Source organism: Teleopsis dalmanni, chromosome X (genome assembly GCF_002237135.1).
Source record: "Teleopsis dalmanni isolate 2A chromosome X, ASM223713v2, whole genome shotgun sequence".
Lineage (NCBI taxonomy): Eukaryota > Metazoa > Arthropoda > Insecta > Diptera > Diopsidae > Teleopsis > Teleopsis dalmanni.
Genome location: NC_051848.1, coordinates 67477334 through 67496032, shown reverse-complemented (window position 1 = coordinate 67496032; position 18699 = coordinate 67477334). Strand labels below are relative to the sequence as shown.

General features: G+C 29.1%; 1 protein-coding gene across 1 annotated transcript in view; it reads right to left on the bottom strand.

Annotated features, from left to right (window-relative positions):
- LOC119689994 (probable serine/threonine-protein kinase mps1) overlaps positions 1-15243 on the bottom strand; it is a 41517-nt gene extending 26274 nt beyond the window's left edge. Inside the window, exon 1 of the mRNA XM_038104961.1 lies at positions 14390-15243. Within this exon, the coding sequence (XP_037960889.1) occupies positions 14390-15198 (809 nt within the window). The 5' untranslated portion in view covers positions 15199-15243. The remainder of the gene's footprint in view (positions 1-14389) is intronic.
- Positions 15244-18699: the final 3456 nt, after the last annotated feature.

The following is an 18699-nucleotide window of genomic DNA, read 5'->3' as shown; positions in this document are numbered from 1 at the left end:
CCAAATTCACTCCTACATCGCAGGGTCATAATACATGCAGTAAACTTTCGTTTTTTAGTGACTGTTTATTGATTTAGTCATTGAAAATTGATATCATATAGTATCTTTACGGCTATTTAAAGTACCGCAAATATATTTGCAACAAAAAAAAAACACATTTAACAAGTAATAAAAGGTTAAAGATGAAATCGTGGTTTATCCGTGAATAAACAGAAACCAAATATATAACATTTTTTAGTATTTTTTTATCAATTTGTAATAAAATCGAAGATTTATATTTAGAAATGTATGTTCCATTAAATTGCAGAGTGTCTGCAAAATTCAAAATTCGTACTTCATGTTAACTAATCAAAAACTAATGCAACGAATAAACATTAGTTAATCTATGGAATAGTATATAGGTGTTAATACGATGCGAATTAAAACAAGACCAATAATTGATATGGAGACACTTCTACAAATAACACAGCCACACATAATCATACAGTGAGAAGTAATGAAAAGTGCTGTCTAACTTCCCAGCATCCTTTCTTACCAGAACGGCATGTCCATCAATCATATTTCTGATATGCAATTTATTAACCCCATCTTTTATTTTTGCAAGCAAGATCTTCTTCTGCAGTTTTAATGTAGTAATTTTTACTGGTCTAACAAAGACTTTTTAGGAAAAAAATTTTGACACCTATAAGTACTAAATTGTGTACTAAAACTAAGTACTAATAATAAATTTTACTTATTAGAAACAAGTATATTAAATCTTCTTTTGATATATTTCGAGACTAGGAGGAATAAGAATATAAAGAGAAGTTAATTAAGAAAAAATTAGAGATTAACACATAATAGAAAAATCTCAACATTCTATTTATTAGGAATGAAATGGATATCTTCAGCAATTAATATACTACATATAATTGTCGACGACATCAATAATAGTTGAGCTTTAAACTTAAAACATAGTTTCACAATAAAAAGCCTTAAACTTCCAAACTATGATAGTTAACTCAATTAACTATCTATTTAGATATAATAGTGAGTATCATTTGAGACTGATTGCAAGTGGCATTTCATAATTGGTAACTAAATTTATTTTTTAATTTAGGTAAAGATTTTAAATAAATATTTGTTTATATGCCCTAAGGAAGGAGTCATATAAACTTCGAAACATCTGCGATATTTATATGGACACTCTCTCCCAAAAGTTAAAAGACTAGTCTCAAAAATAAGTACAAATTATTTAGTCACATCAGCGATATTTATATACATACCATGTCCCAAATGTGATGCGATAAATCTCAAAACAAAGACGAAGTACTTATTCAAAATAATCTCCATAATGCTGAAAACGTTCAATAAATTTATAAATATATTATATATATAGTATGTATATTATAAATATATTCTATAGTTAACGCCTGGTATACTTTTAATATATATCGATTAAAGCCTTTTAAATGATAATAATCGTGTCGAAACAATTTCGTTTTATTCATTTTATTACAATTTTATAATATTAGCATGGATTCAAACTAAATAAATACGAAAAGTCTTTGATAGATATAATGTCTCGGTTGGTCAAGTACTCACACACCATTACATTTTTGTCTGAAAATGCATTACAATACAGCATAAATCAACTTCATATTTTATTAACTGCATGGTCGAAATTCCTGTTAAACTCGTCAAATTTCAAATTTCGACTAATCATCGTTGTTGAATTGGCAGAGTATTTTTATTTCATCATCAAATTCTTAGGATCAGTCTAAGAAATAGATCAACATTGTATTGATTTCACTTCTCTTAAAGAGTTAGTGTATCCTCTTTAAGGTTCTTAAGCTTAAGATCCACTCTCTGAAGTTTTGTTCTCGTTTCTTATGGAAAACACTACATTTCATCATCAGCTACAACTACTTATTTATCTAACGAATCCTTTCAAGATACTTTTAATATTTCTCTGCAATTTTTAACTTTTCAGTTTTTAGTTGTCCAAATAAGTATGTGAAAGAAGAAAGCCCAAATCATCGGTCGAAAGTCTCCTCTTACAGGATGAGTTTTAAAAACATAGAGCTTAAGAGAATTTTCTTCAACTTTCCTGAAATGTTCTTAGTGGCTTTTAACAACAGTGCTCGGAAGATCTTGAAGATGAACCGCAATGAAATTACCTACGAACAACCTATCCACGGGCTTACATATTGTTTCTATTCACATTTTTTACCATTTCATAACTTACTGTTCTTCTCTTAGCGAACTTAATGCAGAGTTATAAATTTTATAACCTACAACAGAATTACATATGGTCATGCGGTCATGGCTGTTACTGTGCTAAGAATGTTTATTAACCCAGTCTTATTGGATCTAAGACAGACTAAGTAATTATATAAAAAAATTTAAAAATAATGAAGAAAATGTTTTTTTACATAAAATTTTCCAAAAAAAAAATCCTTTAAATGTGAAACCCATAAGAAAGAATGAAATCAAGGCATAAGGTAACACTACAATTGAACTAAAATTACTGAGCTTTCCGGAGAATGCAGTAACCACTGATGGTTTTGATTTCAGCTGTCACAAAGTTGACATCTCTTAAGAGTCATACTGATTGTGAACAACTTAATGCACATTTATTCAATGTATTAAAACTATTTAATTTATGACTTTATTAAATTGTATATTATTTTTTCTTTTGCACTAAATAAAAGTTCTTATGCACATTATTGAAAATGTCAATCAAATATGTATGCACACTTGTGGTTTCTGTAGTTTACAGTAATTTAATTGTAACATTAATAGAAATGCTTTTGACAAGTGCTTTGTGAAGCTTGAATTTGTATATTTTATTTTTCTCTTTATTTCAATTATTTTTAAAATAATACTAAATGTTCAGATATGATTTTTTGCAGTCGGTTTGCGGAAAGAAATCTTGCCCAATGGTGCGTATGAGTGATAAAATAAAAATAGTTCAACAAAAACAAATATTTAAAAACCGAATAAGAATATTGTTTATTTAATTGTTTATTATTTAATTTTCAACAATAACTGTTTTATTTTCTTTACTCAAATATTTGGGTTTGTGTGTACTCCTCGTATGCGTCCACTTGAATGCAATTGATTTTAAAGCAAAAATTAGGTAGTAATTTAAAGGAATTTCCAATAACTGGAAAATTTTCTAAAAATAAGTTGAAAATAAAAAAAACTCTATTCAAGCGTAAAAAAGAAAATTGTTCAAATTATTGAAATAAGGAAAATTCCCAAGACATGTTAGCATATGTGTACAGATACAGGGTTGCCAGATACTCACTTCGTTGCAAAGTAATATGTAATCAATTCACATAAAACTATATAAATTATATTATACAACTATATATAACTAAACTATATAAATAATTGTATATATCGAAAGTTTTACAGTTGCCTTCTTGTTCAGTTTAAAGTAAATAAAATAATAAAAAACATTTATTATATTATTTCTCACTGCCTGTATTTTATGGTATATCAATAATTTGGGTTCTTAGGTTTAACTTATAATATATAAAATTATGCACAAAAAAAAAACATATATGGTGTGTATCTGGCAACACTATTATTAAATTTAGGAAACGAAAAAAAAAAACATAAAATAAATATCTTTGAAAATCTTCAACAGACTTTTTAAAGCGGAATTGTGGCACGTCTCGCGGGAGGCAAGTAACAAATTTTTTGGAACAGAAAATGCACAAAATTCATTTTTCCTTTATTATTACAATTGTTGTTGTTGGCAATTTAAGAAAATTGTTTTAACAAATAATAAAAAGATATAATTTGGAATTCTAACAAAATAAAAGCTGAAGTTCAGATACATAATAGTGCAGCGTTTCAATTTCTTCAATTTCTATTGCACTTTCCTTACAACCTTTTCCTTTTACGAATTGATGAAATAAGAACATGCCTTAAAGTTTTTTAAAGTTTTTCAAATGATAGAAATGTTTAAAGAAAAGTTTATAAAATTAAAGTCTTTTCTAAAAGTGTCCATAGATAAAGACACGCAGTGTTTTAAAATGTAAAAACTTATAACCTGTCAAAGTATTTGCCTCATATATATAAGTACTCCAATTATTAATAACAGTTTAGAGATGAGATTAGATTTAAAAACTGATTGGGAACTTGCCACCACGTCACTGCATCCTTTAAGGATTATTGTAACATACCCATTTTAGTTCCATAGACGAGTCATTATGTCCTTTGAAAAGATGTTCCCTAGTTCCATTATAAGTGGAGACGCAGTTGATAAGTACAGAAGTCTAAACCTGGCGAGACACTATTGCAGCAAAGTCGGCAGTTATCGTTTCTTTAATATATATTTAATTAAATATTTTATTAATAATAACATAAGACTTGCAAATTTTCGAAAAAGGTTTTGTCTTTTCCTAGCCCTTTTTGATAAAAATTTTATAAATTCAAATTGAATTTAATTTACTTATAATTTTATATTATAGGTATAATAAATATTATGTTTAAGTCTGTAACTCTACAAAATGTGTTAATTATGTAAATTTAAATACAAGTCTTATGGAAAATGCACTCCAAAATATAATGAAATATTTAAGAAATAATAACTTAATAATGACAATTAATAATTATTTATATTTTTTTAGTACACTATTTCAGATCAGGAAATAATTAAACAAATAAACTTACAAATGTCAAAAGAAATTGATAAATAATTAAATATTAGAAACAATTCCAAAAGACTACTGATAATGGGTATGTGGCAGCTGTATGGTCAATTAATTAAAAATAATAAAAAAAATTTTCGTTCTTGTAATTTCACTACTGTTCGATAAAAATCTCTCTGTTGAAAATAATAACCTATATTAAGAATTAAGTTTCTTTCGTTAAAACTAACGTTAAAAATCAATTAAATAATAACAAATTATTATAATAAATAGGTACTGGTTAGTATTTAAGACAACAAAGGTACTCAGTGGAATCCATTCATGTGCCTGAAAGATGTGGAATATGCAGATGACATTTGTCTACTCAGCCATAACATCAGAGACTTACAAGAAAATATTGAAGCACAGAGTAAATAAAGCAATCGTCGGCATTGATATTAATCGCAACAAGACAAAAAGTAATGACTGGGGGATATAGCTCAACCTCTCGCCAGTTGTTAAAATAAAATAATAAGCCGTGGAATGCGTGGATATATTCAATTATCTGAGTAGCATAATCATGTTGCTTGCTATGTGATTAGTACTCATTAGTATTTTAGGTTACTACTGGTTAGTGTTTTAGCACTTTGCCTTGAAATAAAAAAGTTCACATACTTTAAATTTGGTTTAAATCTGTGTTAAGCTTGGAGTAAAACTATTTTGAGTAAACAAGACTTAAACTTATAAATAATATTTTATAATAATATTATATTACAACTATATTTATACGGATATATACATTGTTAAACTTCTCTAGAAGTGAATTTATCTCACACAATCTCATTCAAGTAAGTTGGTGCGTTCTTATGTTTGACGGTGGGGAAAAGGGGCACAATAGCAATATTCTCGAAATAGTATGGTTAATCAAAAGTTCAATGAATCAAAAAAATAATAATATAACAAGAATTTTTGTTGTTGTAATCCACTACTTTCCGAAACCTCTATAAAATAAGAAATATTCTTAACTCATGTTAAATACAATACAATTAATTTAATTTATTAATTTCTTTTTTTGTTTTTTGTATATTTATTCTGGAAAAACAAACTATTGCAATTTTATCTTCATTTTTATATGAGTTATGTTTGCTTTCCATAAAATTTATTATATATATTTGCTGTGCTGCTTCAATTCACCTGCAATATACGTATATTAAGTATATTAACCAAAATGTTTACCTTTAAATTCAGTGTTATTTGCAATTAAGTACATTAACATATGGAAATTTGATTGAGATGAAAATCTATAAACGTTACAGTAATAATATAACGTGATTATGTATTTATATACTGCCAATCACAGACATACATTGTAACAAAAACGTTTATAATACGTGCTCTCGTACTCCCACCCATAATGACGATAAATCAAAACTTATAAAGTTCAAACAAAACTTAATAATAGAAATCACAAATCAATATATATAATTTTAAATTCTTTAAGTTATTCAAAAATTATGAACAAAATTTTAAAGAGTGATATCAGAGTTGTAAGACTACAATTTATCGAGAACAACAATCATACTGGGAACAGGTAATATCGAAAAATATTGAACCCATGACTAAAAATTGGGTGTTCCCCTCAACCGTAGAAGAAACCACACAGTTTGAAAGATTACAAAGTAAAGACGATAGCGAACATGTCAAAATTAAAACTTTAAAAATAAATCTTCTTTATCAACCATATAGATTTCTTTGAGTTCTTAGTATTTCATATACATTTGTGTGGTAATGCAGGACTACTTGAACTAAGGAACCAGATCTGTCACCACTTAAACCAATTCACCATCCATTTAAAATATTTAGGATTGATTAACCCACCTAACAATATAATTTGGCGAAAATATTTTGGGAAGTGAAGGCACAAACCTTTAAACTTTCTATAATCACCTCAGCCGATTCTGAACATAATGATTTGAGTTATAAACTAGACTTCATTAAACTAAGGACTTGTAGTAAGGCTAACTTTTTTCATATATATTGACCAAATAACGAAAAGTCTTTATTCAAGCATAAGATGAATAACAAATTAATCAAATGAATTATATTTCCCATATAAAAGGCAGAGTTTACAGGGTTGCTGACGAAAATTGAAACAAACTTTGCACCGATCTCGCTGTCAAACCAATAATGACAGAAAGCTCAAAATTAATTCATTTGACAGTTCGTTGTCTTGTTTACAAACATACAAACATTTTAATCGTGATCGTGATAAAACGTGATAAACACAAGGAGAAGCACAAGTGGCTATCGAGCCCTTCAACATTTCTGCCAATGTCTCTATAGCAGATTTACAGTTTTGAATGATATTCGATTGAGAGTCACACTTTAATGCAAAAATATTAAATAATAATTTACTTCATTTTGTACAAAATCGTGATGTAAGAAAGTTTTCGTTTGTTGTCCAAAAGGAAATCCTCACATTTCATAATTAATTTATTTTCAAATCTAATTAACTGTTTAGGGGCATATTATGCAAACTGTCATCGATCAGTTTCTCTCACTAATTTATGACTATAAATCAAATTATGCCTGTCAACTAATATTCCCAATCATGTGATTTGAAGGCGTGCGACTTCGGTATTTACGTAAAAATACATTTCCTGATTAATGAAAAGTGTTTAGTCAACACATCTATATGTCCAAAATGTTAATAGCAATAACCAGAAGGACTATCACTTCAGATATATTGATATGGATTTCATATATTGATGTGTTAATATAACCTCATTTAAGTTCGTTAAGAGATTATAAATTTTAGTCAATACAACAAATACTTATTCCTAAAATTAATTCATTAACTATTTTAATTATAATTATATTTTAATTAAATATTAAATTGTATATTAATATTGTATTAAATACATATATTTTTTTAATTGTTTTATTTTTATTAACGATACTTAAAATATAGACAGAAGCGTTTTCTATATAGCAACTAGTACAACTAACAAATAAGAGATGCGAATAAGTAATTTTAATTGAAAAATTAAAAAGGGGCGAAAGCGAAGTTCTTTTACTACTCACAGTCCATTAGATCTGCAGTCCACTGTATTTTTTTTTAACCGTCTAGGTAGTCTAAGTACGCTATATTTAGCTGGATTAAATTTTTTATTTTAATGAACTCCTTTATTTTTTTGCTATATTTTGCTTTTAATCATAACAATAAAAATAATTAGCTAAAATAATGAATGTTCTTGGAATTATGAAATTTTGAATTTATTTTTGGAACTAGCCATGTTAGTAATGTTTTTTTATATATTTTATTTTTGGCTACAGGTCACCTTGGAATAATATTTTTTTTTTGTTAAAGATAAAGTAGTAGAGAATGTTATTTTGTTTTACTTCCCTTGTATACTCTCTCGAATAAAGTATTTAAAACTGAACGATTGTGTGTTTTTCCTGCAGATTATCTAACATTTTACCCTATATTTACCCTATATTGACATTAATTTTTCTACATTGCTGATCCATAAACAACAAGAACTCATTCCATCTGAAACGACTGTAATTGGTTTCACGTGGGTATAAAAATATACGAATATACGTATTTTCCTAAGTTCTCTTTGTTAGGTAAATTTGATCAGAATTAAATAACAGCAAATAGATATACAAGGTGAGATGAAAAAACTGCAACAAAGTAAAACGCCATAATTTTTTCATTTTTTTTAAATTTTATTGAATGAAAGCAAAAAATGTCGGAAATAACATCAAATTTGAGAATCGGTTTAGATTTGTTCGAATTGGCCACCTTTGGCCCGAAAGTGGCTCTGCGGTATTTTGTCCCATTCTCGGCGAAGCGCTTGCTTGAGATGATCGACACTTTGGTATTTTTTAGTTCCAACCTTGCTTTCCAAAATACCCCAGGCACAATAGTCCAACGGATTGGCATCCGGAGATTTTGGTGGCCATTGTGCGGTGGAAATGAAGCGAGGAACCTCATTTCTTAACCATTCTTGGATGGCGCGTGCTGAGTGCGATGGTGCTGAGTCCTGTTGGAATGTCCAAGGTCTGCGGCCGAAATGTTTGCGTGCCCAGGGCTTCAGAACTCCCTCCAAAATATTTTCGCGATAGATTTGCGCATTTAATTTGACACCACGGTCGATGAATACGAGCGGCGAGCGACCATCGGCTGTTATGGCGGCCCACACCATCACCATGGCCGGCTTTTGAGTTGTGATGGCCAACCGAAGTTGCAAATTTTCAGCTGACCTCTCTGGCAAGTAAACACGATCATTTTGTTTGTTTACAAACTGCTGGATAACGAATGGTTTCTCATCGGAGAAAACCAAATTCGGCAGTTCACCACTTTCGGCCAAGCGAAACAACTCTTTAGCTTTTTCGAGTCTAACTTTTTTTTGCGCATCAGTAAGATCTTGCACTTTTTGGAACTTGAATGGCTTTAGTCCAAGCTCATTTTTCAATATTTGCCGAATGGCATATTGCGATATGTTCAGCTCACGAGCCATTTTTCGTCCACTGCGACGCGGATTTCGTTCAATTCGCTTTTTCACTTTTCGAACCATTTCTGCCGATGTTGCTGTTTTTTTTCGTCCACTTCCTTGACGTCGGGCTACGCTACCAGTATCATGGTAACGAGCGATGGTACGAGACACAAAACATTTATTCACTTCTAAATGCTGGAGGGCTCTAACGATAGCCACTTGTGGTTTTCCAGCCAAATGCAAAGCAATCACACTATCACGCTTGAATTCCATCACAAATAACTTTTTTTCTGAAAAATTCTCACCAAAATGCTTTTGTGCGCTTGTAAACAATATAATGAGCTGTCACTAGAATAAATCTGACAGCTGTGGGACGAGCGGTTTAGAAATGACAGCAGTCTGAAGTTGGTTGCAGTTTTTTCATCTCACCTTGTATATGCTCAAAAAGTACTCGGATTTTGTAAATAAAACACAAATTTAAATTTTATTCTAAATTTTGTTTATCTCTTTTAAAATATGTTTTTTCTAAAGCGATACACATATGCCAACGCTTAACCCAATTTTCCATACACTTTTTGTAGGCCCGTGAAGGTATGACTTTTAGTTCCTTCAGCGAATTCTCTTTTATCGATTCAGTGGACCAAAAACGCTTACCACGAAGGGGCAATTTGAGTTTCAGAAACAGGAAAAAGTCTTACGGATCCAGATCTGGCGAATATGGTGCCTGAGCAATGACAGTAATGGCGTGTTTGGTCAAAAAATCGCGTACAACAAGAATTGTCCATAGTAAAAATCGCTAAATGTACTTGAGACAGTCAAGTCAAAAAAAAATTTTAAAAAAGGTCTATTACTTAAGGAGTAGTTAATAAACAACAAAACCTGGATACTTTTTGAGCAGAAGGTATATCCATTTACAATAGATATTTATCTACAGGTTAATAAATATTGTTATAGCGAATTTAGCGCTACCACACTATTGTGACGGACACTATTATGACGGGAACATAAATGATTCCATGCATTTATAAATCCTGCTTGAGGGATGTATAAACATGGTATTACTACCACTATAAAATTGATTGCGATTCATTTAGTACTCAGAACATTTTTAAGATTTTTGGTGAATGTATTTTATTCAATGATGAACACAAATGTGAAATTAAGAAGTTCTCGTTCATTTCTTTTCTTAATTAAATAAGAACATAGAGAAAATGGAATCGGTTAATACGATCTATCACTACCAATCTCTGAAATGGAAATTGATAAACAATTTTTTTCCAATTTAGTTACTTTCTCCGACATCCCAATATAAGTTTATTTATATAATGGCATATATATCTTCATATATACATTTATACATCGACATGTGCAAACTGTTATTGGTTGAACAAATGCTAACAAAAACTAACATCTTTCATTAAATATTAGTATTATATATAAACGTATTAAACATAAATTAAAACGAAATGATACTAATACTCATGAATGCAACCTTTATTTATGCATTCAATATAATTGCCAATATTATAAACATATGGCAACTTACAAAAATACATGCCAATTATAAATTTTAGAATTGTTACTATTTTAAATTAAAAATTAAATTTGAAGTCAAGTTTCTGACTTTGAAAATAAGTTAAATGGCATTTGGGTGTGAATTACACTGCAGGTCATTGATATCAAATCAGTTTAAAAATTTTAATCTCAATTAAAATAAAATGAATTTCTATAAATATTATTATTATTATTTCATATAATGCATTATGAACAAAATTTCTAATAGCCAAACTGCTTAATATATAGCAGTTTATTTTTACTAATAACAATCTATTAAATTACACATTTTCATTAAACAGTTTTTACCGTACTATAATTGAAAGATCGGAACTCACAATAAACTTTTCTAATTGCATCCATTCATTAGTAGTGCGCACCTACTAGATAAGATTTTTAATTGACGCAGAAACCGTAAACAATCTATTCACGAAAGATTATAGTTTTACCTCAGTAATATTTATAATCTATATATGGTATATATATAATTTGTCATTATTGATTGTTACAATATATGTTCCAGATTCGTTTCGAATAAGTCTAAAAACAATATTTCGTTAAAATATTTCTAAAACTGCAAAACTAGTTAAGGCTAAAACAAAAAGTCAGATAGACATCGTCAGATCCATTTATCTCACAGAGCCAACAAGAACATACATACTTGATTAAGTATACAATCTATCTTCAAATGCATTGCAAACATTTTGGCAACCCCAATCTACTGTTTCCATTTAAATTTATGTAGAGCATATATACCAGTCTACACGGGCACATAACTTTAAACATTAGTAGCCAACTCAGCAAACAAAAGAGATATACAAAGTATCTTTTTACTGCATTCCCATACAACTACGAGATACAAGTAACACAATGTTGCTTGTTATATGCACTACTGCCTATTGTCAGTATCTTTTCTTTGTATAATAGAACAGAAGGTGTCAGTCATTTATTGCAGTAAAAATAAGCATAAATTCCAATTTTGTGTAAGCGTGAGAGGATATAATATTCTAATGTAGCCAATAAAACTGCATACTTTGTAAATTAATTGCTATACTACAGCAGTTATTGCAGCAATGATATTACTCTAAACGTTATTAAATAGTATTAAGTGCTTTAAAGTCAACATTGAAAATTTTCATTAGTACACAAACCATATACAATATTTATACAATTTGATAGCTTCAAATCCATAGATTTGCAGAAAGAATGTAGATATGTGTGTATCTACATCCGGGATGTACTCATATACAAATTGTGCAGCTAACTATTGTTTGTCTTAATGTACTTGAACTGGCTTTAGTATTGTTGTATCATAAAAATTAATGTATAATTTACACAAATGATGGTAGATGTAAGCGAATGTGTATTTCATTTAATTGCTTTAAAGTGAAATACTTTCACATAAGCTGGAATGAAATTCGAATTGCTTACTAAGACCACAGGCTAATTAACACTGATTTATGTGTTTTATGGCAAATTACTTTAATGTCTTTAAGGTAACAAAAACACATCTACTTAAAATTGGTTGGAGAATACAATAAATTGTATTTTATTGCATTTTGAGAAATTTTATAAAATATTATTTTCTAATTTTTTGATCTCAAAATAAAATATGTTAAATTAATGTGGTATACGTATTAAAAAACAAATAATCTAATTGGACTTTGGACTTATAATCCAAGCCATATGTAGAACATAAAACTCATCAAAATATCAAATCCTATTTCGACCAAAACTTATGCAACGTTAATTTATGGAACCATTATTAAAGCTGTATATGGAATGCTGGGTATAAGCAGTTAAAATGGTTAAAAAACATTAATAATAAATAAACTAATAAAGTGGGTTTAAAGAATTTTGTACATTTCAAAAAAATATAATATAAAAATATGTCTGAAACCAAACTCCAGTAAAAATTAATTTCAATACATATTATTTCAAAAATGTGTATTTTTACCCCAATTTTAATCAAGTTTCGGTCAAAATTTTAAATTACTATAACTATCGCACTGGTGGCAACACTATGTCCATATTTTGCTAATTGCTAAACCACTTTCGTAATGACGTTTTATGAAAATAGAAAAATATTTATTAGTAGAACTTTTTGTTAACTTATATTAAATAATTTTTTTAAATTTGAAATGGTTAATAACGAATGTAATTAATCATCAAAACACTATTATGGTTCTCAGAAAAACTGTGTCTAATAACAGATTAAAACTGTTCCTTAGCTTCACTTAAACTAGCTATACGTACAGAACATTTTAAAATAGCAAAACATATATGATGCAATAAACGACTTCTGCAATTAAATCAGCAATTACTCACCACTCGACATAATCGCCATACACACACAACACTCCCTCATTGATATTACCCATTTGCTCTGTCACTGGCCGGTACTCGCCAAAATGCACACATGCACTCTTTCTTATTGCAAATATAAAGACACTGTCTGCTTCATTAAAACAACAAAATCGTTTTTAAATTCAATACAGGGTTCACCTGAAACAGTTAACGTGGCTGTATAAAACTATATAAACTGTGATAACAAAACAGGTCCAATTCTCGTGTCTAACTAAGCCGATCTAGGTATACAAGATGAGCTGCCATATGTAGCAACCTAAAAATTATTGCTCAACTAAGTGTATCACTAAGAATCATACAATGAATCCAAAACAGTAACCTCAAAACGAAATCTTTAAAGTTCCAAGAAGTACAAGATTTCACCAAAGTTTAAACAAAAGCTAGATGTATCAGAGAAAAGTCAGTGAGCGAGATCAGTTGCATAATATTTGCTCCTTTAATGAGAAAATTGTCCCCATTAAACAATTTATAAAAAAATAAAATTATTAAGAGAGATAATTATACTTAAAATTTTGATATATTCAAATGTACACAGTAGTTCACACGTTTGTCACCTGTGAACTTCCCTCACGTTCAATGGTCTTTCTCAGTTAGTATATATGTATTCTTAAATTATTGAATCAATATTAGCACAAATGTCTACTGAAAAAAGTTTGGAAAAAATTATGTTTGCCCAAATAGTTTAACAGTTTAATAAGAAACAGAGAACGTTTCACAAATATTAAGGGTTCAGTACGAATAATGACTGAAAGACAAGGTTCCACACCTTATACTTCATAAGGTGTAGCTACCTTTACGTTTACGTAAACCCATTTGACATTTTGGTAAGAGACATTTTGCAGACAAAGTTCAACAACAAAAAATATTGGAATGTTGCTATGCTCAAGAATAGATTTATCGATAATAAATAAACCCTCTACGACTTCAAATTCCTAACGCGGTTAAATCATATATATTAATATATATAGAAATAAAAAGATTAATATCTGCATGTATGTATATATATATACATCACCATATATATATATATATATAACAAACTTAAAATATTAAAAAAACGCAATATTTATTAAATTTTCCGACTCTCCAGTAAAATTTAAAAACTGAACTTAGCATCTTTTCAACCTAAGTCCCCTAACTGTTTATATACATATATTGATTTACATCACACATATACATCAATAAGTGTATATTTTTCAACTTTAACGCATATATAAAGATTTATATTTGTGTAGATAAATATATCTATGTATGTAAATATATCTATATATGTAAATATATAAATATATCTGCGACTGCACAATAATTTTTAGAGTTAGGTGATTAAAATTTAATACGTACGTATTTATGTCCATTGGTTGCAATTGCTGCAATTTGCGTTTATTACCAATATTAGCTGTTTCAATATCAGCTTTTGGAGTTGCAGGTGTGGCATAATACCAATTACGATAATAACTGTCATACTCAGGATTATGTGAAGAACGACCTTCATCATTGTTACTTTCTTCTGCTCTTTCATAAGTTGCTCTATTACGATCTTCTTCTGAATCAGTTGATTCGTTGAAATTTTCATGTGAGTCAAAGTACGATTGTTCATTTTCATGTTCACGTTCAAAATATTCTCGCTCTCCTATTTCGGATCTATAGTCTGTATTATCGTCATCGTTTTCTTCATCATTTGCAGCACTACGATAACGTGATTCTTCGTCACTTGTTTCCTGTGAACGCGGTGGACCGTACGTTGGCTGTCTATAACCAAGTATAGGAGCATAACTCTCGGCATGAACCACGACAGGCTGTTGTTCTTCATATGTGTTTAAAGTTTTCCTTGTTGCAGTTTCTACAGTATCTGGTTTTGTGTTAAGATTTGCATTATTATTAACGTCCCGCACTTTTCGTTGTGTTCCTACCAAATTTTCGTTATTAAATATTGTATTTAACAAATTGTTTGTATCATTTTGTTGTTCCAAATTTATTAACAAAATTTTACTCTCAGCCTTTTCTGGTGCAGTCATATTTCTGTTATTGATATCTTCACTTCTTTTGTCACTTCGTATGGAGTTTATTAACACTCTAAGGACTGATGGGGAATCTGCGCTTTCAATTTCTCTTAACTCATTAAATGCGAACGTAGCCATTGTCACTAGCATTAATAATGCAATTAATATTAAAATATAAGACTCAAATAGCTTGAAGCCACTCAATTTTTTCGTTGTTATATGAGATTTCATATTTTATATTTTTTTAAAAGTTTTTACTCGAAACAAATGATTATGAAAATAATTGAACAAAGAGTCACAAGGGAATACTTTTGAATTTCAACTTGAAAATATTTAAAATTTAAGCTTCACTTAGTTTTCTTTTCAATTTCCTTTATTTATTTTATCGAATTTTATTTATTTTATAACAAATTTGCCTTTGACAAGCACAGAAAATATTTATATTCGTTCAAAAAATATTTCTCGCACTTCACTTTGCCAGCATATCAACATGCTTTCTGTACTCAAACACTTCGCGCACTACGACGAAATATCTTAAAATACTTCGAAGTCAAAAATTCTTCCTGACTGCTTTCTCAAAATCCACTGCCAGCGTTTCTGACTGTTCAAGTACCATTCGATGTTTATCTGCTTAACTAAAAGCTGTTATTAATAAAAATCAGCGAAATATGTAAAAAGAAAAGTGTAAGCAATGCTACATTATGTACAAGGTACACAGACCGGAGGTGAGAATTGTATCTAGAACGATGGGCATGCTACTCTAATTAGTGCGATCGTCAATGGGTGTTAATAGACAAGACTCGTGTGCAGCGTTAACGTTTCTGTGCGACATACACTGACAAACCTCGGTTCAGCCCTGGGCAAGCATCGAGGGGCAATGGACATTGCTCTACTGCTCTAAATTCTTAGTGCAGGTGATTAACGGTTCTTTGAAGTTTCGTCTATATTTATTTATATGCAAAGTATATAAATGTTAATATATATTTGGCTTTTACTTGATTAACGTAATTTAAGATTAACTCTTGATTTTTTTTAACAGCAAATGTAAATGTTGTTGTTTCTTGTGAAAAAAATATAAAAAAATATTTATTTATGAATAAATTTATATTATATACTACACCATTGATTGATTTAAATATTTAATATGCATAATAATCACTAAACATAGAATAGAGAAAAAAAAAACTTTTTATATTTTGTATAAATTTTAATAAGTTTGAAATAATAAGTGTAAAATTATTTATTTCAAATTTTTTTTAACCATTAAAAACACAAAAAATATATATTTAAAAATTACGCTAAAATTGGTACCGAGTACATTACATTACAGCGATTTATTATTATTATATTTTAATTAAATGCATTTTCCACTTAATGTCAATCTGTCTGATATACTCACTAAGAAGGATTGTCCTATTATAAGACAAAAAAATAGATGTCATAAGCCTAGATAAAATATATTCTAGAAAACACTTTTGGCAATTACAGCATCAAAGGAACCTATGGAATAATAGCAGAAATTAATGGTTTATACTAATATTATATTAATAACTTAGAAAAGTTTTAGTTCATGTTTTGAATTACTTTCAATTTGAAAGGCTCTTCATTTAATACTTTAATATAATTTGCATAACGAAAATTAACGTAACTATCAAAAATCTTAACAAAAAGTTCATAAAATATAATCGTTTTAAGATAGAAAAAACTTTCGCTTTTTCGTTCTTGTACTCAATATTTCCATCATTCCTTGATAACTCTTGCTTGGGTTCAAACGTATCCATTTAGTTTGTATGATATTTTGGCTATTTGGAAAATGATTATTATTATTACTATTATTAAATTATAGGCTATAAATGCACCCCGAATAAAAGACCTGTTGTGCACCTAAAAGCCTAACTAAAACAATTCTAGACTATTTATAAATCTCGTTATTGCTGTGGGCTTAATTTTACCTATTTGATTTGGGACTAAGATCCCGCTTTCAATGTAGTCAAGTCTACGTCGTGCCGCCACTGGGCGAAGAATATGCTCTGGTGTTTCATTCTCCTCATGACAGAATCGACAGGAAACATTTTCTACCGTACCTAAATTCTTCATGTGGTAATTGAGTCTACAGTGTCTCTTACCGGACACTGTACGTGTGGATTTTAATATCGCTTCTGTTAAGGTTTAGGATAGCGTCAACTTTGATGTGTTCAGGATCAATAAATTTTCTTGACTGCCGCATGCCTGTTTGGTTTCTCAAGTGTTCAAGTAGATTTTGTTTTTCCCGTTCACATAATAAGTTATTTGTGAAGCTATTTGTTACCCCTCCGAAGGACTCTAAAACAATGAAAGGAATACATTTACTTTTTTGTTAGGAGTTTTGCTATTTCGTTGCCCTCATGTTCCTCATGACTCATGTCGATGTTAGGGTATTGAGAAGTTGAAAGCATTCCTAGATTTGATTTGGATTTGAAAAATGATAATGCAAGGTAAATTTTTTTTTCAGAAACAAAACTAAAAGGGTTCGAAAATTTGATTAAATTAATAAAATTTGACTGAGCATCCAACGCCGTTTCGAGTATTGCCAAGTACACATCATCACTGATCTAAGGAAATATAATTAAGAAAGTTATATACTCCAAATATTTAGTTTGGAGTAAAGCATGTGTATTTTTTATCATCCACAAAAAATGACATAGTCAGAATGATCCCAAGCTGGAAAAATGGTAGACAATATTTTTTGTCAAGTTTTTTTGCATTTTTATTGCGTAATTTTCATATACATCCATATATATATACACCTATATATATATATAGATATATATAAATATATATATATATTTATATGCACCTATATGCACACTAATATGTTGTTGTGGAAAGTAGTATTATGACTGGCGTTATTTTCAATATTTTTACATAAAAATGTTTCTCTTTGCTCGAAAGTTATTATTTATTTTTCTATAAATAAAGATACATCCATCAAAATTAATACACACACTAATATATAAAGCCAAAACTATTATCGGGAATATTTTGATTTTATTATCTTTTAATTATAATGTCTAAGCGGGGATCTATACATTTATTCAACCCTACTTCACCCCTCTCTGAATACAATACCCTCTTTAAATAATCGAATTCATTCCTAATTTTTACTAGGCATTTTTTTAAATTGATCAATCAAGTAACTAAACCAATAAAGTATCAGAAATACTAAAACTATTCTATTCTATTATTAAGTATAGAGTACAAAAAATATGTTAATAATATTAATGATACTATTGATATTATTATCAGTAAACCAAATATTTTTGTATGTAAAAGTATATAAAATTTAAAAGCGCAACTAAGAAAGTTAGAAAGAAAGATTAATTGAGAAATAAGCCACAATGCCTATATGGAATCAAATTAACCAGAAAATATCCAATAGTAGAAAGATAGTTCCTAGACACAATTTGTGATGAAATTTTATCGTTTACTGGAATGGCAACTATGCGGATTTTTCCACAAAGCATTAAACCTTCCTAACTACAACAACATTTGCAAATTACGAAGAGTAATGCATTCTTAGGAACTGTTTAAGAATAGGTAAGTGTAAGTAAACAAAAATACTTTTCTATCAAGAAAACTACACTGGTGTCTACTTCATTTAGTTAGTACAGA